Genomic DNA, 21,040 nt, shown 5'->3' on the forward strand with positions numbered 1-21,040 from the left:
TGCCAACTTCTGGAGGTCACAGTGGGGCAACGATATTTGTCTTTCCCATGGATCTGAACACTCTGCTGGTGTCACTACAATGAAAAATACCTTTTGGTGGTAATATTCTACACTCGGAATGTGACCCCTTTGGTCACTTTATTTGTCTTGTGATCAGTTACAATGACATTACACTCATTACTGTAAACTTATACGGGTACAACACCAAACATGAGAATGATGAGTTGCTTGAATCTATAGAGAAACATATACTTCATTGGTTATCTAAATTTCCGAATTCGTTATTATTGATAGGAGGGGACTTTAACATTACTATAGATAATTCAACTGATAGATGGCCCCCAGGTAGGCCAACCAATCAGAATTTGGGTTTAATTATTTTTATGGAAAAGTTTGATCTTACTGATATATGGAGAGCGAGGTTTCCGGCTGACAGATCATTCATTTGGAGTAACAAAACAGGTTCCAGACAATCCAGAATAGATTTTTGGCTTATATCCAAATGTATTGATGATGAGTGTGTTACTACAAATATTTGTACTACTCCCCTCACAGACCACAGGGCCATTTACATTGATATCAAAATATTTACCCCTGATACTAACCTTGGTAGAGCATCCTACTGGAAGCTAAATAGCTTGTTATTAAATAATGATGTAGTTAAGTTTGAGGTGAAAGATCTGCTTTCACACTTTTGGGAAAGGGCTTGTGAAGAAAAATCTTATTTCAAGGACTGGGAGCTCTTAAAATTTGAGCTGTCCAAATACCTTAGAAAATGTGGTAGTAATATTGCTAAGACCAGAAGAGCTGAGGAGGAAAAGGTGATCATTAAGACACCTTCCCTTTCTCAGTGGTCCCCAGCCGGCCTCTCGGTGGGAGGAGAAGATGGAACTGATTGAGTTATAAAATAAACTGGATAATATATATAGATTAAAAGCAGAAGGAGCCTTTATTAGATCTAGGAAAAAAATTGATTCAGGAGGGAGAACATAATTCATCCTATTTCTTTAGACTTGAGAAATTTCACTCTACAAATAACACTATCCATAAGTTAAACATTGATGGTGTTATTACAGATGACCAAAAATGTATCGCTAAATACTGTAGCAATTTTTACTGAAAATTGTATAGCTCTACGTACTGTCAGGAATCCACAGATATGTTTTTTGACTCACTGAATAATGTTCACTCTATCGGTGATATAGAATCTAAACAGTGTGATGGACCCATCAAAGTTGAAGAGATTATAGAGTCAATCAAACATCTAAAGAACAATAAATCACCAGGTGTTGATGGAATTACATCAGAATTTTACAAATGATTTTCTGAACAAGTAGCTCCCTTCCTATTTGAAGTATTTTTAGAGAGTATTAAAAGCAATGTTCTCCCTCCTACAATGAGTCAGGTGTTAATAACACTGATACCTATGCCTAAAAAAGAAGTGCTGCTCATCGATAACTGGCGTCCAATTTGTCTTCTTAATAATGACTATAAGATATTAGCCTTACTACTTGCAAAAATAATTAAAGAAGTCCTGGATGCAATCTTTGATTAACCACAGTCTGGCTTTATGAGGAACAGACATATTTCTAACAATATCAGACTAGTATTAGACATACTTGACTACTCAAACCTAATAACCGAGGATAGCTTCATATTATTTTAGGATTTTTATAAAGCATTTGACACAGAGCATCAGTTCCTCTTCCACTCCCTTGAGAGACTTGGCTTTGGGGATTTTTTCTGTAAGACTCTCTATACAAATGGTAACAGCTCTATCAAATTGAAATAAAGAGAGGAATTAGGCAAGGTTGTCCTATCTCTCCATACCTGTTTTTATTAATCACCCAACTTCTTACAAATTCTTTAAAAAATAGTCCTGTACAAGGTATTTCCATAGCTGGTAAAGAAATTATTATAAGCCAGCTGGCTGACGATACTACACTTTTCCTGAAAGACACCAACCAAATTCCCGTATCAATCAATGTGATACAATCCTTTTCCAAAGTGTCTGGTCTATATCTTAACATTAATAAATGTGAACTCATGCCTGTCAAAGATTGTGTGACACCTTCATATTATGGCACTCCAGTGAAAGAAGAACTTACATATTTAGGCATAACCATTACAAAGGATCAGAAGTCTAGAGGCTTATTAAATTTTAACCCTCTTATTAAAAACACCCCAGAAGAAGCTAGATCAACGGCTACAGAAGGACTTATCTTTAAAAGGAAGAGTCCTAATATCCAAGGCTGAAGGTATCTCTAGACTAACATATGGTGCTCTATCTTTATATCTTGATGGTAAAATAAGCAAGGAGATAGACCAGATGCTTTTCAACTTTCTGTGGAGAAACCGTACCCATTACATTAGGAAAACTGTTGTAATGAACACTTATGAGAATGGTGGGCTGAATTTTCTGGACTTAACTACCTTAAATAATACTTTTAAGATCAATTGGATAAAACAATTCCTAAGAAGACCCACTTCTATGTGGAATTTTATTCCTCATCATGTCTTCTCTACTTTTGGTGGCCTTAACTTCATGTTGGTTTGCAATTATAATAGTAACAAAGTTCCAGTGAAACTTTCTGTTTTTCATTGGCAGGTTTTCTTGTCATGGTCCTTAATTTATAAGCATATTTTTTTCTCCACACAGATATTATATATGGAATAATCGGGATATATTGTATAAAAATACTTCTTTGTTTTTAGAATATTGGTTTCCGAAATAATATCCTATTGGTGAGCCAACTGGTAAATGCAGAGGGTCTTTTACTTAGTTATAAGGAATTCTTATCACTTTACAAGGTCCCTGTAACACCTAAAGATTTTGCAATTGTTTTAGATGCCATTCCCTCAGGTGTTGCTTTATTATTCAGGAAAGTGTCAAGACCTGACCCTCAGAGCCTACCTTCCATTGACCCTGTTGACTCATCAGTAGGAGAGATTTGTTTCTCTTTTGGTCCATTCAACAACAGAACGATACAAACCTTATTTCAGCAGGATGTTGTATCTATACCTTATGTCATGCCTTATTGGAATGGTTTTATTGATAATATCTGTTGGAAAAAAATGTGGATGTTGCAACACATACCTACTTGTTAACAAAATTAAGGAAGTTTCCTTTAAAATTATTCAGAAATATTATCCTGCCAACAACTATATGAAGAAGTTAAAGGAAAACATCAACTCAAATTGTTCCTTTTGTATTGACCACCCAGAAACAGTGTTGCATCTTTTTTGGCATTGTATTCATGTAAGAAAACTTTGGCAAGACATCAGTAGATTTATAATTGAACACATTTATGAAGATCTTACACTATTGTGGAGAGATGTACTTCTTTGATTCTTTACCTACGATAGAAATAAGCTGAAACATTTTTATGTAATTAATTTCATTATTCTTTTGGCCAAATTTCATATTCACAAATGTAAATTTACAAACAAAACACCACATTTTCTTACCTCACAAAAAGAAATTGAAATGTATTTTAAGACAATTAAATACTCTACTTACAAAAAAGCTGTTAGAATTCTAAGTGTATGTATGTCCCTGAAGGTCCTTGTGTAACGTGATATTGTACCCCCTAGCCTAATTGTCCTTTGTATATTATTTATATATACTTGTGTTCCCACATGTACTTTCTGTATTGACTTGTTGTTAATAAAAAATAAAAAATAAATAAAAAAAATGTTTCCCATGCCAATAATGCCCCATGAATTGAATGGTTAGATCAATGAGACAGTTAAAAAAAAAAAAAAAAAAACTATGAGACAGTTATTTCACTGGCTGTATAAATGTGAAAAATTCGCTTCCTCAGTGAGAGGTATCCCACTAGCGGATAGTGGGAGAAGATGGAACGATATGGATTTTGGCCGAGATCCTGCAAATATTATCATCAATTAAACATTTGATCTCAATACAGTTTTCTGTTCCCAAAACTAGCATCTGTTATGAACAGAATAGACAAAATTTTGTAGACTTCACCCTATTTCATAAGTTTTAAAAAATCGCGCTGTTTAGGAGTGCAAATGCGAATTGAGTTATTGCACACGCACACTTTACAGTAGGCGTTCCGTAACGGAAATAGGCAGATGTATACTAGAACGCGCCAATAGGATATCGCTAGCGCGTGCTTGGTTCTGCCCACTACGACTCATTTGATCCCATTGGAAACGACAAGCTGTGGTCTGTCTTGGTTTAGTTAAATCTTTGCTACAGTCAAATGCGTTTCCTTGTTTAGTTCCACTTCCGCATCTGACATAAAGTAACGCTAGACGCTGTATAATGATTTTATAGCATAAATAGTTTGTATTAAAGTACATTTTATAGCGGACTGTTAAAGGACATGGTTTTGTAATTGTGCGTGATCGAAATTGATTACCAGGTCTGTTTCATTTGCATGACAAAACAGGGGACACGGTGTGCCATTTAACTAGCTTAGCTTGCTTTTGCTAGCTACTTGATCAGAACAGCTAGATTGTAGCCACTTCAACCTACGCTAACGGAATAGCTGGCTACATCTTTTCAGAATGAAGGTATGTCTAAAAGTTGTTTGTATTACAATATCAGCCGAGGCTAGGGGTGTATTCAGGATGCGTAACGTTCTACAACGTTTCAAAAGTTGCATGACAGCTGCTTTGTTAATTACGGCTTTATCTATTTCGCAATGATATCCGACATCTACCACAGTGTTCATGTCAAGCTCGTTTCTGTAATTGAACGTTCAATTCAACACAGTTTACGTTCGACAGTTTTGCCTTGCGCGCTCACGGAACGTTGCAGCAACCATCCTGAATGCACCTTAGGTCAGGGGTGTGCAAGTCAAGATGGCGGGATAGTTTCATTTCCTGCAAACAGAGATGTTATGCCGCGTTCAAAACAACGGTGAACTCAGAAATCGCTAACTTCCGAACGTTCAAGACAACTGGAAACTCGAAGAAACGAGTTCCGATCATTAAACAAAACTATTTTTTCCAACTCCTAGTTCCAACTCGGGAACTATAAATAGGGCCTCTCTAGAGCTCCGACTTTCCGACCTATAGATCAGTGACGTCATGATTTGACCTCGTATTTTTCCGAGTTCTCTTGAACGCACCATTCGTGTAAGCCGCTTTGCCTCGTTATTTTACTTGTCAGAGTTCATATGGTCAGACTCGCTGTTGTAGCAGAGTTTTGTCTTGGTAGGCCTACTTGCACATGCTATGTATCTCATGTCTTGGGAATCACAGAAATGGTGACAGTGTACAAAACATTAGGAACACCTTCCTAATATTGATTTGCACCCTGCTTTCCCCTCAGAACAGCCTCAATTCTTCGGGGCATGGACTCTACAAGATGTCGAAAGCGTTCCACAGGGATGCTGGCCCATGTTGACTTCAATGCTTCCCGCAGTTGTGTCAAGTTGGCTGGATGTCCTTTTGGGTGATTGACCATTCATGATACACACAGGAAACTGTTGAGCGTGGAAAAACCCAGCAGTGTTACAGTTGTTGACACTCAAACCGGTGCGCCTGGGCACCTACTACCATAACTCCTTCATCTTTTGTCTTGCCCATTCACTCTCTGAATGGCGCACACATACAATCCATGTGCTTAAAAATCCTTCTTTAACCTGTCTTATCCCCTTCATCTATATTGATTTGAAGTGGATTTAACAGGTGACATCAATAAGGGATCATAGCTTTCACCTGGTCAGTATGTAATGGAAAGAGCACGTGTTCCTAATGTTTTGTACAATCATTGTAAATATCACAAGCAAGGTTTTTTTTCTCAGTGGTCCCACTACAGCATTAAAAGTGCAGCACTCGTTTACTGCTTTTATCAGTGTCATTGTGTCCAAATGAATTGGTTAGGCAATTACATTTACATTTACGTCATTTAGCAGACGCTCTTATCCAGAGCGACTTACAAATTGGTGCATTCACCTTATGATATCCAGTGGAACAACCACTTTACAATAGTACATCTATATCTTTTTTGGGGGGGGAGGGTAGGGGGGAGGGTTAGAAGGATTACTTAATCCCATCCCAGGTATTCCTTAAAGAGGTGGGGCTTCAGGTGTCTCCGGAAGGTGGTGATTGACTCCGCTGTCCTGGCGTCATGAGGGAGCTTGTTCCACCATTGGGGTGCCAGAGCAGCGAACAGTTTTGACTGGGCTGAGCGGGAACTGTGCTTCCGCAGAGGTAGGGAGGCGAGCAGGCCAGAGGTGGATGAACGCAGTGCCCTTCTTTGGGTGTAGGGACTGATCAGAGCCTGAAGGTATGGAGGTGCCGTTCCCCTCACAGCTCCGTAGGCAAGCACCATGGTCTTGTAGCAGATGCGAGCTTCAACTGGAACCAGTGGAGTGTGCGGAGGTGCGGGGTGATGTGGGAAGTTTGAACACCAGACGGGCTGCGGCGTTCTGGATGAGTTGTAGGGGTTTAATGGCACAGGCAGGGAGCCCCGCCAACAGCGAGTTGCAGTAATCCAGACGGGAGATGACAAGTGCGTGGATTAGGACCTGAGCCACTTCCTGTGTGAGGCAGGGTCGTACTCTGCGAATGTTGTAGAGCATGAACCTACAGGATCAGGTCACCGCCTTGATGTTAGCGGAGAACGACAGGGTGTTGTCCAGGGTCACGTCAAGGCGGACACAATGGAGTTGTCAACCGTGATGGCGAGATCATGGAACGGGCAGTCCTTCCCCGGGAGGAAGAGCAGCTCCGTCTTGCCGAGGTTCAGCTTGAGGTGGTGATCCGTCATCCACACTATGTCTGCCAGACATGCAGAGATGCGATTCGCCACCTGGTTATCAGAAGGGGGAAAGGAGAAGATTAATTGTGTGCCGTCTGTGTAGCAATGATAGGAGAGACCATGTGAGGATATGACAGAGCAAAGTGACTTGGTGTATAGTTAGAATAGGAGAGGGCCTAGAACTGAGCCCTGGGGGACACCAGTGGTGAGAGCACGTGGTGCGGAGACGGATTCTCGCCACGCCACCTGGTAGGAGCGACCTGTCAGGTAGGACGCAATCCAAGAGTGAGCCGCGCCGGAGATGCCCAACTCGGAGAGGGTGGAGAGGAGGATCTGATGGTCCACAGTATCAAAGGCAGCAGATAGGTCTTGAAGGATGAGAGCAGAGGAGAGAGAGTTAGCTTTAGCAGTGCGGAGAGCCTCCGTGACACAGAGAAGAGCAGTCTCAGTTGAATGACCAGTCTTGAAACCTGACTGATTTGGATCAAGAAGGTAATTCTGAGAGAGATAGCAAGAGAGCTGGCCAAGGACGGCACGCTCAAGGGTTTTGGTGAGAAAAGAAAGAAGGGTTACTGGTCTGTAGTTGTTGACATCGGAGGGATCGAGTGTAGGTTTTTTGAGAAGGGCTGCAGCTCTCGCTCTCTTGAAGACGGAAGGGACGTAGCCAGCGGTCAAGGATGAGTTGATGAGCGAGGTGAGGTAAGGGAGAAGGTCTCCGGAAATGGTCTGGAGAAGAGAGGAGGGGATAGGGTCAAGCAGGCAGGTTGTTGGGCGGCCGGCCGTCACAAGTCGCAAGATTTCATCTGGAGAGAGAGGAGAGAAAGAGGTCAAAGCATAGGGTAGGGCAATGTGAGCAGGACCAGCGGTGTCGTTTGACTTAACAAACGAGGATCGGATGTCGTCAACCTTCTTTTCAAAATGGTTGACAAAGTCATCCGCAGAGAGGGAGGAGGGGGCGGGGGGGAGGAGGATTCAGGAGGGAGGAGAAGGTGGCAAAGAGCTTCCTAGGGTTAGAGGCAGATGCTTGGAATTTAGAGTGGTAGAAAGTGGCTTTAGCAGCAGAAACACAGGAAGAAAATGTGGAGAGGAGGGAGTGAAAAGATGCCAGGTCCGCAAGGAGGCTAGTTTTCCTCCATATCCGCTCGGCTGCCCGGAGCCCTGTTCTGTGAGCTCGCAATGAGTCGTCAAGCCACGGAGCAGGAGTGGAGGCCCGAGCCGGCCGGGAGGATAGGGGACATAGAGAGTCAAAGGATGCAGAAAGGGAGGAGAGGAGGGTTGAGGAGGCAGAATCAGGAGATTGGTTGGAGAAGGATTGAGCAGAGGGAAGAGATGATAGGATGGAAGAGGAGAGAGTAGCAGGAGAGAGAGAGCGAAGGTTGCAACGGCGCAGTACCATCTGAGTAGGGGCAGAGTGAGTAGTGTTGGAGGAGAGCGAGAGGGAAAAGGATACATGGTAGTGGTCGGAGACTTGGAGGGGAGTTGCAGTGAGATTAGTAGAACAGCATCTAGTAAAGATGAGGTCAAGCATATTGCCTGCCTTGTGAGTAGGGGGGGACGGTGAGAGGGTGAGGTCAAAAGAGGAGAGGAGTGGAAAGGAGGCAGAGAGAAATGAGTCAAAGGTAGACGTAGGGAGGTTAAAGTCACCCAGAATTGTGAGGGGTGAGCCATCCTCAGGAAAGGAACTTATCAAGGCGTCAAGCTCATTGATGAACTCTCCAAGGGAACCTGGAGGGCGATAAATGATAAGGATGTTAAGCTTGAATGGGCTAGTGACTGTGACAGCATGGAATTCAAAGGAGGAGATAGACAGATGAGTAAGGGGAGGAAGGGAGAATGTCCACTTGGGAGAGATGAGGATTCCAGTGCCACCACCCCGCTGACCAGATGCTCTCGGGTATGCGAGAACACGTGGTCGGACGAGGAGAGAGCAGTAGGAGTAGCAGTGTTTTCTGTGGTAATCCATGTTTCCGTCAGCGCCAAGAAGTCGAGGGACTGGAGGGTAGCATAGGCTGAGATGAACTCTGCCTTGTTGGCCGCAGACCGGCAGTTCCAGAGGCTGCCGGAGACCTGGAATTCCACATGGGTCGTGCGCGCTGGGACCACCAGGTTAGAGTGGCAGCGGCCATGCGGTGTGAAGCGTTTGTGTGGCTTGTGCAGAGAGGAGATAACAGGGATAGACAGACACATAGTTGACAGGCTACAGGAGAGGCTACGCTAATGCAAAGGAGATTGGAATGAAAATTAACTAAACAACTGGGGAAGCGAGAGAGCAGGGCCTCCCTCACTAACCATTCACTGAAACACTCAAATATAACTTTTCCAACTTCCACTTTAGAAATTATAATTGATGTAAACTACAGTGTTTCAATGTTTCCAGGAATAGGCTCAAACTTAGTTTATTCAGCTAGATAACTTGGTACAGTATTCTTCCGTGAAAACCCACCTAGTGCACCGTGTCCTATGACGCCGTAGCTAACTAGCATGCTAGCATCCAATAACACACGGTTAGCACCAATACTTGGTTACAACAAACTAACAATGGATCATTCGTGTCCGTGTCTAGTTCCTTTCATAACGCAGAAGTAATTAAACATTGGCTAGCTAACACAAAGTCAGTCCTGCTAGCTATACAAGTGGACTACACAACTCAGAAAGTTAAGCTTACGTTGCAAAAATCTTATTGACTAAAAATGATACAGTACTGCTAGCTGGTAGAGTTGGCTAGCTAGCAGTGGCTGCGTTAACCTTTACCTTTTATCTTTGATACAGAGACAACTATGTAGCTATGTTGCTAGCTAACATTACACTAATCAAAACGTTCCGTTGTAATGTATTTAGTTTCTACAGTACTGCTAGTTGGTAAAGTTGGCTAGCTAGCAGTGGCTGTGGTGTTGTGGTGTTGACGCCGTTTGGAAAACGGCGCGAACGAACGAATACAGCTGGCTAGCTAACCTTGTTAGTTTCTCAAAGTTAGTTTCTCAAAGCTACACCTACACCTTTAGCTACACCTTTATCCTTGATGCAAAGACAACTATGTAGCTAGCTAGCTAACATTACACTAATCAAAACGTTCCGTTGTAATGTATTTCGTTTCTACAGTACTGCTAGTTGGTAAAGTTGGCTAGCTAGCAGTGGCTGTGGTGATGTGGTGTTGACGCCATTTGGAAAACGGCGCGAACGAACTAACGAATACAGCTGGCTAGCTAACCTTGTTAGTTTCTCAAAGTTAGTTTCTCAAAGCTACACCTTTAGCTACACCTTTATCCTTGATGCAACGACAACTATGTAGCTAGCTAACATTACACTGATCAAATCGTTCCGTTGTAATGTAATGTAATGTAATGAAATGTAATATTACCCACGGAGCGAAGTACAGCACGACTACTCACTCCAGCATCCGGAAGCAGTCATGCAGTGAAACAGACCAAATAAGCCTTACAAAGTATAGTATTTTAATCGTGTACCATTATATATTTTCCCCAGGTGTCCATGTCCCCCCCACACACAGCGACGTCTGTGTGGCTGTTAGTTCTGGCTGTTCAGCTGGTCTTGTTGGTGTGTGGAGGCCAGGCCAGTGACGATACCAAGAGATGTAAGCTGTTCTCTGAGTCCCCAGCAGAACGGAAGGTCCTCAGTCTTCTAGAACCGCTCACTAACAAGACGTAAGGAATGACCGTTTTAGAAATGGAAGAAAACATAGAAATATCTGTGGTATATCCTATTGCTTTACCAGGTGATTGGTATCAAATCAAGGGTTATCAGCAAAAAAGTAAGACCACGCACACTGACCTCCATTGCTTGGGGAGATGAAATTATACTTTGTCAGCTGTCACAGGAATTAGCTTTGCATGATGTTATAAAAAGGTTATTGTTCAGCAGTCAGGAGGCCACATTAAGCTTGGAAACTCCCTTAGTTTTCATTTTCCAGAGATTGTTCATTTTAGTCTACATCACTCATGTAACATCACACGTAACACTTATACATGGTAACGTTACCACAGTTTTTTCCCCCCACGGTTCCCTTGGTTACAGTTTCTCTGTGGGGACGACAAGCGGCAAGGACAACTACACGTACCAGTTCCAGGTGTGTGGGGATGCTGGGAAAACAGTAGGAGCGGGACTCGTTCAGACGGGAAAAAAAAGTGAGACAGTGCTTGGCCTGTACACTGCAACACAGGCTATCGGAGGAAGTAAGAATGTCCGGGTTCTTTATCTTTTCTTTGAAAAAGTCATGTGACGGTCGTATCAGTGTGTTACGGTATATTATAGTATCTCTGTAAGTCAGCTCTAGCATGACCAGATATAGTGATGCCCTTTCTCTCTCCCCTTCCATCTCTCTCGCTCGCTCTTTCTCTCTCGCTCTCTGCTACCCATCACCCTCTACAGGTGACTGGGTGATGTTGATCTACAGCAACGGCACCAAGTATGACACCCACTGTTCCAAGGAGATGAGGAAAGCCATCGTCATGATCTCTTGCAACAGAGGAGTGGAAATGGTGAGAGAGGGAAGGGAGGGTTTGGTCCATATTCTTCAATGTCTATAGATCACTGTGGTGTGATGATTTGACATGCCTCTCTCCCTGTCACACATTGACGCACACCTCTCTACATCCCCTCCTATCGTCCTCCCTCTTGCTCAAACCTCTGTCTTCCTCTCTTTCTCTCACTCTCCCCATTTATCTGTTAGGGGAAGCTGGAAGTGGTGTTGGAGGAGAGGGAGAGGGAGAGGGACTGTTTCTATCTGTTTGAACTGGACTCCAGTGCGGTCTGTCCCGCTCTGCCATCCCAGCTCAGTGCAGGCTCCATAATACTCATAATGTTAGTACTAAGATTATGCATCCTTCCTTATTACACACATTCCGGTGACTACAAAAATACTCCAACTTATCCCCAACCCGCTGGCTGGCACGCAGGGCAGCAACCAAGGCTCTCCATTTGTCTCTCCAACAAATACTCAATACCCTATGAAATGGACTTGTCATTTGCTCACAACAAACAAAGCTACAAGACCAAGCAAAATGGATCATATTTACATATTTATTGGTATTCATTATGATAATGGTCTCTTATTTCCTCAACGCTTAACACAGCAGAACACCAGAATAATTATCACTGTGAATCATTGTGATGTTTCTTCATGTGTCAATTAATGGGATGGGTTTCCAACTGGGGATTTGACACCATTTTCTTTTTTTCATTCCTCTGTCCCAGTGGGTTCGTCCTCTTGTCAGTGTACCTCATTTGTGGATTCCTTTACCAGCGGTTGATTGTTGGGGCCAAAGGGTTGCAGCAGTTCCCCAACTATGTCTTCTGGACGCAGGTTGGCAACCTGGCAGCGGTGAGTGTTTGTAGAAGTCACATCACTGTCTCACGTCAGGTGGCGTCACTACTACGTGAAGCTCGTCCCTCAACCGTTCTGTCTTGTAGGATGAGGACCTAATCGAAAAAAATCTAGATTTTGCTCATCCGCCTAACACTAATTCCGAAAATCGCTCCTCTCTTAGTAGCTATGACGTACGGGCTACTACGGCAAATTATGCTCGCTCAGTTGAGCAAACTTGCTCCAGCTAGCACCCCATTGCAAGCTGTTTGAATGGCCATACAGTAGCTAGTTTGCCAGCTTGTTGATGAAGTACGGCAGCAAAGTTCTGGGACTGTTCTCAGAAATCAGCATGTATCTGACTCAGACAGGTGGCACTGTTCCTTCGCTTCTTTGGAACATTTGGCCATCGCGATAATGTCCCAGAGAGCAGTCATCTGTGCCTTAGAACTCTGCGCGCTAATCACGGCAGAACAGATATCATAAACTAATTTATCCATTAGCTGGAACTTCACTACACTAGCTAGCTAGAGGGAGTATTCAGCATGGAGTGTGTGAACTGGCATTATTAACATCCCTGCCTTTCATTTCATATGGATTGATTTGAGACTGGTTCGGTAAGCAGACACGAGCTAGATAGCAAATTTCTGTGCACATTTCGAATTTCATAAATACTGATTCTACCACCACAAAATACCTTAGCTAGAGAATTAGCTAGTGAAGACTTGCTCATGAAAAAACATCAATATTAGCTACAGGATTATTGTTTTTGGTAAGATTAACTCTTGACTCTTTTGAAGATGAAAGGGGGTTTAGTGGACGATGTCACCGTGTTAACATTTTTGAGCTTCTTTCTAGCTATGCCATGAGTGTTTGCGAGTTGTCAGATAGTGCAACGGCCGTCTGCACTGAACTATCTGACGTGAGACGATGGACGTCACATATCTCTCTGGTACAAATTCAAACCCTATCCCCTACGAGTGTTTTAGGTTGGAAGAGGTTATATGGGTTGATTTGGGATTATGTCTGTTGGAGGTTATATGGGTTGATTTGGGATTATGTCTGTTGGAGGGTATATGGGTTGATTTGGGATTATGTCTGTTGGAGGGTATATGGGTTGATTTGGGATTATGTCTGTTGGAGGGTATATGGGTTGATTTGGGATTCAGGGTCTGTTGAAGGAGGGTATATGGGTTGATTTGGGATTATGTCTGTTGAAGGAGGGTATATGGGTTGATTTGGGATTCAGGGTCTGTTGAAGGAGGGTATATGGGTTGATTTGGGATTCAGGGTCTGTTGAAGGAGGGTATATGGGTTGATTTGGTATTTTAGTGTCTATGTTTGGGGCGGCAGGTAGCCTAGTGGTTAGAGCATTGGGCCAGTAACCAAAAGGTTGCTGGATCGAATCCCCGAGCTGACAAGGTAAAAAATCTGTCGTTCTGCTCTTGAACAAGGCAGTTCCTAGGCCATCATTGTAAATAAGAATTTGTTCTTAACTGACTTGCCTAGTTAAATAAATGTTAAATAAAATATGTTGGATGGGTTTGGGATTCAGGGTCTGTTGAAGGAGGATATATGGGTTGATTTGGGATTCCGATTTGGATTTGGGATTCAGGGTCTATGTTGAAGGAGGGTATATGGGTTGATTTGGGATTCAGGGTCTGTTGAAGGCCACATTTATGCATTACTTGAGGGCACTTAGCTGTTCTTTTGAGGGCTAGGATTGGCTAGTCAGTCATAACTCTTCTCACTCTCTCTCCCTCACCCTCAGGATGGATGTAATTTTGTGTGTAGGACACAGGGCCCCGAAGAGGAACCTCCCACATACAGGGGTGTGTCCACAGAGCCAGAGGAGCAGCCAGAAGAGAGGGATGACCACTTGCTTCCCATGTGATGTCAGTAGTGGGAGGGATCTATCCCGTGTGAAGCTTTTGACGCTTTCGGATAGATATTGCCCTTAGGCACAGATCTAGGATCATCACTTACTCTCTCCATAAAACTGACCTCAGTTCAGTGTCTAGGCGCAACTTCATCCTAGTTCATTTTGACAGTTTCAGGGATGAGTTTAGAGGTGGGCACACCAGTTTATGGAAGGCTGGAGGATCTGTGACATCTTTGACTCCTCAATACTTAGTTTGTTATATTAGATGGTAAGTCACCTGCCCTGGTTTGCATGGCCCAGGCGTCATTATTTGGAGGTGGCAACAAAAACCTGGATACACTTTTTTTTCCCTTTCATGAACTGGAGTGGCCACCTCTGGATGCAGAGTGATGTCTCAAAAACGGACTCTGTTACATCTGGTTCATCTGGCACAATAGGTGTTGTTACTAGTTAACACTGCCACAAAGTCATGAACCCCACCTATTTCTACAATTTATCTTCTTAAAATCTGATTTTTAAACCTAACTAACCTTAACAACACTGATAACCTGATGCCTAACCCTGACTTTTAAATTGAGACCAAAATAAAAAGGTTGTTTTCATAAATTTTCACGATAGAGCCAATTTTGACTTTGTGGCTGTCTTATCTAGTGGAAACCGTAAGGCCTTTCTACATGACTGACGTGTTAGTGCTGACACAATGCAACCATAGGAACAGTTTCTAACACGTGACTCCCATCCAGTGTTTCAGTAGCTAATGGCTGTGTACTGACTCGTAGGTCACACTTTATTTGGCCTTCCCTGTAGCTCAGTTGGTAAAGCATGGTGTTTGCAACGCCAGGGTTGTGGGTTCGATTCCCACGGGGGGCCAAGTACGAAGAAAAAAAAAATGTATGGAATGAAAAAAATGAAATGTATGCATTAACTACTGTAAGTCGCTCTGGATAAGAGTGTCTGCTAAATGACTAAAATGTAAATTTGAAGGTCTGCTTATACACTGCTTAGAATCATTTTCACATGGTAATATTACAGTAAGTGAATACGCAGGCTTTTGTTCATGATTTATATGCTTACAGGTCATTGTAATAAATGGTTTATACATTTAAAATGGTTAGATATATTTACTATTGTTAAGAAATAAATAAACACACTTAGCCTAAAGTTTTCAAATGGGTAAAATATTTTATAATGACCTTCAAATTAAGTTGGACCACAATACACTGCAGTACAGAGCCATTTCAACCAATGCACTGCTAGAGACACACATTTAGTCCGTGTTACTATGTTAGAGTAGGATGCTGACTGGGCCTTGACCAAAATGTACTTCTGACCCATTATACCTTTTCCTTAGCTATTTGAAGAGTAGGGTTGGAACCTATTCCATTGTAATTCTGTTCCCATCAGTTCACTTCCTATGTTGACAAAATTGAAATGGCATTGACCCCAACCATGGTACTGAGTAGTAGTCTACTATTATGCTGTGTTCATAACCAAGTGGGAAGGTGGTAATTACCAGTTGTGAAGTTGTAAATACCAGTTGGATGCATTTTACGTTCTTTGAATTTGTTGAGAAATGCTGATTGGCTAATGGCCAACAAGCGGCATCATCTGTAAATTAAAAGTACAGCTTTCACGCTTGTAAACAAATTATAGTGTTAAAAATCCATATTAATTGTTTTTTATCAATAATGTTTTGTTGCATTTAACAGCCAAAAATGCTGTTATCGAGGTAATTTTCTTATAGGTGATGTCAGAGGTCACCATGAGGGAGAAGTCGGAGCTCAGAGATCATAGACAAGTTTCCCACTAGTTATTACCAGTTGAAAGGGTGTTCAAGTGGTTATTTCCCAGTCGTATGTGGTAAATACCACCTTCCCACTTGGTTATGAATGCAGCATTAATGATACTGAGGACATTGATGATGATTTTGTAATATAATGCTGTGATTGAACAAGTCCTTCATAAGGCAACAGAAGGCACTTTGTGTTCAACAGTAAAATGGAGGAACTTAAGTAATTTATATAATCAAGAAAAATACACATGTACTGTCTGTGACATGTGGGTGAATGTTTTTTTTATTTTGTTTTTGCTTCTTTGTGATGTTTTTAAAACAAACAAAAAACTTGGCCCATGGCACTCGCTTAGTTCAATGAAGACCTGAAAGATGGCATTAGTTAGACCCGACCCAGGACAACAGGTCCCAATGAGATGTGACGAAATGGATCAGAACTAAACCAGGTCTGGGTTCAATGGATTTGGTCAGTTCTGACTTTGGCTTTAGTTTGTGATGCTATTTGTACTTGCAGATGAGGGGAAGAGTAAAAGAGAATTTGTTTAGTTTGTTTTGCGCTTTTGCATCAACATTAAATATGAATAAAGTGTTTGATTACAGTTCTGAATCTGTCATGTATGACACGTTTTAGTGTGCTGGCGTGTTAGCAGGGGCAGTTAACTCTAAGCAACACAATGTAAAACATAATAAAAATATTTTTAAAACAACTGCTCTCTGTATGTACTGATAAAATATGATTCATATTTAATCAATATTTAACCAATATACAACTGGTGAGGGCTGTTCTAATCCGTGACGCGGAGTGTCTGAATACAGCCCGTAGCCATGGTATATTGGCCATATACTGTACCACAAACACCCAAGGTACCTAATTGCTATTATAAACTAGTTACCAATGTAATTAGAACAGTAAAAAGTCATTTTTTGTCAAACCAGTGGTATACGGTCTGATATACCACAGCTTTCAGCCAATAAGCATTCAGGGCTCGAACATGATACAGATAAATAAACTCAGCAAAAAAAGAAACGTCCATTTTTCAGGACCCTGTCTTTCAAAGATAATTCGTAAAAATCCAAATACCTTCACAGATCTTCATTGTAAAGGGTTTTAACACTGTTTCCCATGCTTGTCCAATGAACCATAAACAATTAATGAATATGCACCTGTGGAACAGTCGTTAAGACACTAAGAGCTTACAGATGGTAAGCAATTAAGGTCACAGTTATGAAAACTTAGGGCACTAAAGAGGCCTTTCTACTGATTCTGAAAAATACCAAAAGAAAGATGCCCAGGGTCCGTGCTCATCTGCGTGAACGGCATGAGGACTGCAGATGTGGCCAGGGCAATAAATTGCAATGTCCATACTGTGAGATGCCTAAGACAGCGCTACAGGGAGACAGGACGGACAGCTGATCGTCCTCGCAGTGGCAGACCACGTGTAACAACACCTGCACAGGATCGGTACATCCGAACATCACACCTGCAGGACAGGTACAGGATGGCAACAACAACTGCCCGATGGAGGGAACACACAATCCCTCCATCAGTGCTCAGACTGTCCGCAATAGGCTGAGAGGCTGGACTGAGGGCTTGTAGGCCTGTTGTAAGGCAGGTCCTCACCAGACATCACAGACAACAACGTCGCCTATGGACACAAACCCACCGTCGCTGGACCAGACAGGACTGGCAAAAAGTGCTCTTCACTGATGAGTCGCAGTTTTGTCTCACCAGGGGTGATGGTTGGATTCGCGTTTATCGTCGAAGGAATGAGCGTTACACCAAGGCCTGTACTCTGGAGTGGGATCGATTTGGGGGTGGAGGGTCCGTCATTGTCTGGGGCGGTGTGTCACTGCATCATCGGACTGAGCTTGTTGTCGTTGGCGGCAATCTCAACGCTGTGCGTTACAGGGAAGACATCCTCCTCCCTCATGTGGTACCCTTCCTGCAGGCTCATCCTGACATGACCCTCCAGCATGACAATGCCACCAGCCATACTGCTCGTTCTGTGCGTGATTTCCTGCAAGACAGGAATGTCAGTGTTCTGCCATGGCCAGTGAAGAGCCCGGATCTCAATCCCACTGAGCACGTCTGGGACCTGTTGGATCGGAGGGTGAGGGCTAGATTCCCCCCAGAAATGTCCGGGAACTTGCAGGCGCCTTGGTGGAAGAGTGGGGTAACATCTCACAGTAATAACTAGCTAAGCTGGTGCAGTCCACGAGGAGGAGATGCACTGCAGTACTTAATGCAGCTGTTGGCCACACCAGATACTGACTGTTACTTTTGATTTTGACCCATCTATGTTCAGTGACACATTATTCCATTTCTGTTAGTCACATGGCTGTGGAACTTGTTCAGTTTATGTCTCAGTTGTTGAATCGTATGTTCATACAAATATTTACACATGTTAAGTTTGCTGAAAATAAGTGCAGTTGACAGTGAGAGGACATTTCTTTTTTTGCTGAGTTTAGATAAAAATAAAGTAAGATTTTTTTCCAGTTTAATAAGTCATAGACTAGACTATCATCCTACCACAGTTTCCCTCTGGAAGATGAGGTTGAGGAGGGCTAAGTAGCAAGCCAACACCTCCACCTGGAGTAGGGTCCTCAGCTTGTCTATCTCAGCCTGGACAGAGGGCTCTATCTGCAGGTAACTCCAGTGGAAGTCCCTGGGAGGGTCCCCTCCCTGGTGGTAGTGTCTCACAATCATCACTGCTCTCTTCATCTGAGAACACTTTTCTACCTCCCCCTCCCTATTCAGAATGTACATGTAGGTCTGGACCTGGTAGCTGTACTTGTTACTGTTGGGAATTTTAGTGACCAGTTTCCCAACCATGCTGCCGGTAGTGCTTTTGCATTCGATCACGAGCCGCTCACGTTTCTTCTTTTCAGCCGCCTTTCTGTTTTTTCCCGAATTGTCCGTCTGGATTTGGGCCAGGAAGTCCAACCTTCCGCTGAGGAATCCATACTCCACCTTGTTGCCTTTGGTGTATGATGCTGTCCTGGTTCCACCTGACCCGCCCTCTCCCAGCTCATGAAAGAACTTGAGCATTTCCAACTCATCTGCTTCATTCTGGAAGAACATACCGAACCTCCGAGGCCCGGGTGACACTCCGTTCCTCCAAAACACTGACTCGTCACAATACTCTTTGCTCTCAATGTCTTTCACATTCACTCTGGTCCCTTTAGTCACTATCGAAGACACCTCCCCCACCTCCAACCTAGCCCAACTCCTGGTTGCACTGGTGTACATAGCCGGTGTTGAGACAGCCGTATCACCCATGTACCTATTCCTCAGCCTGAACCCTCGGCCTGTGTTGGTCTTGTTCTCCCTCCAGTGTTTCCTACGCTGCTCTTTATCATCCTCTTGGTCAAAGAAGAGGAATTTGGTGATTTGAAGGACCTGGCCGTCCCTTTTCATGGCCAGAAAGTTTTGAACCTCCCGGCAGCCCAGTCGAGGAACAGCTTTGAACCGGATGTTAAAGTGTTCCAGGTCTGAGATGATGGCCTGGGCATCCTGGATTCTGCTCTCCATGTTAGCCAGCTCAATCACCTGTGGGGTTAGGACACCTTCAGGGAGCCTGACGCTCAATGATTTCATCAGCTGGAGGTAGTCCTGCTGGGTTAGATGTGAGTCTTCTCCTGGTCTTCCACCAACCACAGCGCTATATCCTGCTTCAACATCTTCTCTCTGTCCTACCTCATCCTCACCCCCTCCTCCCAATCCAGCTCCCCCTCCCCCTCCACCTCTTACACCCAAACTTCCATTACCTCTCCCACCCACCCCTCTGTTCACTCTTCCTCTCTTCTCTATCTTCAGTTCTACTGGTTCTACATCTCCCTGGCCTAGACCGTCTCTATTTGCAGTCCCTCCCCTTCCTCTCCCTCCTCCTCTTCCTCTTCCTCGTCTTCCTGGACTTCCGTCCCTTACTTTGAGTTCTTCTCCATTTTCTATCCCTTCAACCTTTCCATTCTCTCTAGCATTCCCCTTTCCATTTGTTCCTTTGACATTTGTGACACTTATAACGGATTTGATTACTAGCTCTGTACTTCCGCCTGCAACTTCCCCCTCTCTGTATTTACTCCATGCTGCTCCTACTTTGCCTCCCCCCTTTCCAACACCGGTCTTTGCACCCTTTCCTCCAATATTTTCCTGACCTAGAGCACATTTTTCTGCCCTATTCCCCCTCCCTTTGCTTCTCTTTCCCTTAACTGGAGGTCTTAATTCCTCACCTCCTTCGGCACTACCTCCTTTTCCCCTTGTCTGTCGTTCCTTCACTCCTCTGTTTCCCATTCTTCCTCCTCTGCCAAAGCTACGATCTCATATGGAAGCCTGTCATGTTGGCCAGAGTTGCGGTCAGAGACTCTAGCCTCTGTAGTGGATGGAAATGGAAAATGAAAAGATAGACCAGTTGGGTGGTTTGGTGATTTGTTGAAGTGACTCACAATCAGTTCAAACCTCAAAGTAGAGAAGACTGGGACAGTCAGCCCACTATTTCACAATATCCTCTCTCACTTTTGTCAGTTTCTTTTCTCCATGATAGTGGTGTAATCATTGGCATATGCCTAAAAGAGGCAACTCCCAATGTAAGGGGTGTGGACTTATTGATACAAAAAGGAAATTACATCAAATTTCATCCTTTCTGATAAAAATGCCTCTAATATCAACAACAATGACTACAAATAAAAGAAACACAAAACATACATCAACCTTTTTCCAGTGCAGTTAAAGCTATTGAACAGGCCCCAAAGCAGTTACAAATTAGCAACATATTGTAGAAATTGGTATTTGTAACATCACACGAATTGCAGGAAAAAATATTTTTGCAGGACGTAAAATATCATACGAAATGGATGACGTTATACACAATTGTGCACAATTTTCGGGGACCCGTTTTGGCTCGTGAGCTCTACTTTCAAAACTACTGGCTGAAATTATACAAAATCTTTATTACGCATCTGTTATTCTACAACAAATAATTAGATGGGCTTACTGTCGTTTTCAAGTGGCTTCATTGAAGTCTTCCAGGCCTTTTATTTGGACCCTTGCTGAGAACAGTAGACTTTCTGAAATGTACTACTGTTGATAGGTCGAGTGATATGTTGTACTGTACAATTTAGCCTTTGTCAATGGCAGATACTGTTGTTGCTTGAGTCTCCACCTTAGTTTCCACTGCTGTGTGTCATCCTGAACTGGAATGTCCTGTTTGGTGTGAGAGCACGTCACACACTCTCTCTCTCTCTCTGTCATGTCAGCTTTGTATTTGGAGTTGTGTCTTCAGGTGTGCATGAACTTTATAGCATATGAGT

The 21,040-nt window shown here is 43.2% G+C and overlaps 2 protein-coding genes across 5 annotated transcripts; one reads left to right on the plus strand and one right to left on the minus strand.

Moving 5' to 3' along the window:
- Positions 1–4,173: 4,173 nt before the first annotated feature.
- Positions 4,174–16,332, plus strand: LOC106576801 (cation-dependent mannose-6-phosphate receptor). Of its 4 annotated transcripts, XR_014380321.1 has the most exons (9): positions 4,199–4,542; positions 5,306–5,428; positions 10,223–10,401; positions 10,772–10,929; positions 11,126–11,235; positions 11,427–11,557; positions 11,951–12,077; positions 12,918–13,011; positions 13,831–16,332. XR_014380321.1 is itself a non-coding variant. In XM_082960852.1 (8 exons), exons 2-8 carry the CDS (start codon positions 5,417–5,419, stop codon positions 13,951–13,953), a joined length of 840 nt encoding a protein of 279 aa, XP_082816978.1. In that variant the 5' UTR covers positions 4,199–4,542; positions 5,306–5,416; the 3' UTR covers positions 13,954–16,332. The 4 variants fall into 4 exon arrangements, 3 of the variants coding, with proteins under 3 accessions (XP_082816979.1, XP_014009704.1, XP_082816978.1); XM_082960852.1 differs by lacking the exon at positions 12,918–13,011; XM_082960853.1 differs by lacking the exons at positions 4,199–4,542; positions 5,306–5,428; positions 12,918–13,011 and adding an exon at positions 4,174–4,192.
- On the minus strand, positions 15,994–20,879 carry LOC123728263 (uncharacterized). Its single transcript, XM_082960848.1, has 2 exons — positions 20,725–20,879; positions 15,994–20,103 (listed from the first exon to the last, which is right to left on the minus strand). The coding sequence occupies exon 2, from the start codon at positions 20,022–20,024 to the stop codon at positions 18,255–18,257; it is 1,770 nt and encodes a 589-aa protein (XP_082816974.1). The 5' UTR covers positions 20,025–20,103; positions 20,725–20,879; the 3' UTR covers positions 15,994–18,254.
- Between the last annotated feature and the right edge of the window lie 161 nt (positions 20,880–21,040).

This window comes from Salmo salar, chromosome 02 (genome assembly GCF_965601325.2).
Source record: "Salmo salar chromosome 02, fSalSal1, whole genome shotgun sequence".
Taxonomy (NCBI): domain Eukaryota; kingdom Metazoa; phylum Chordata; class Actinopteri; order Salmoniformes; family Salmonidae; genus Salmo; species Salmo salar.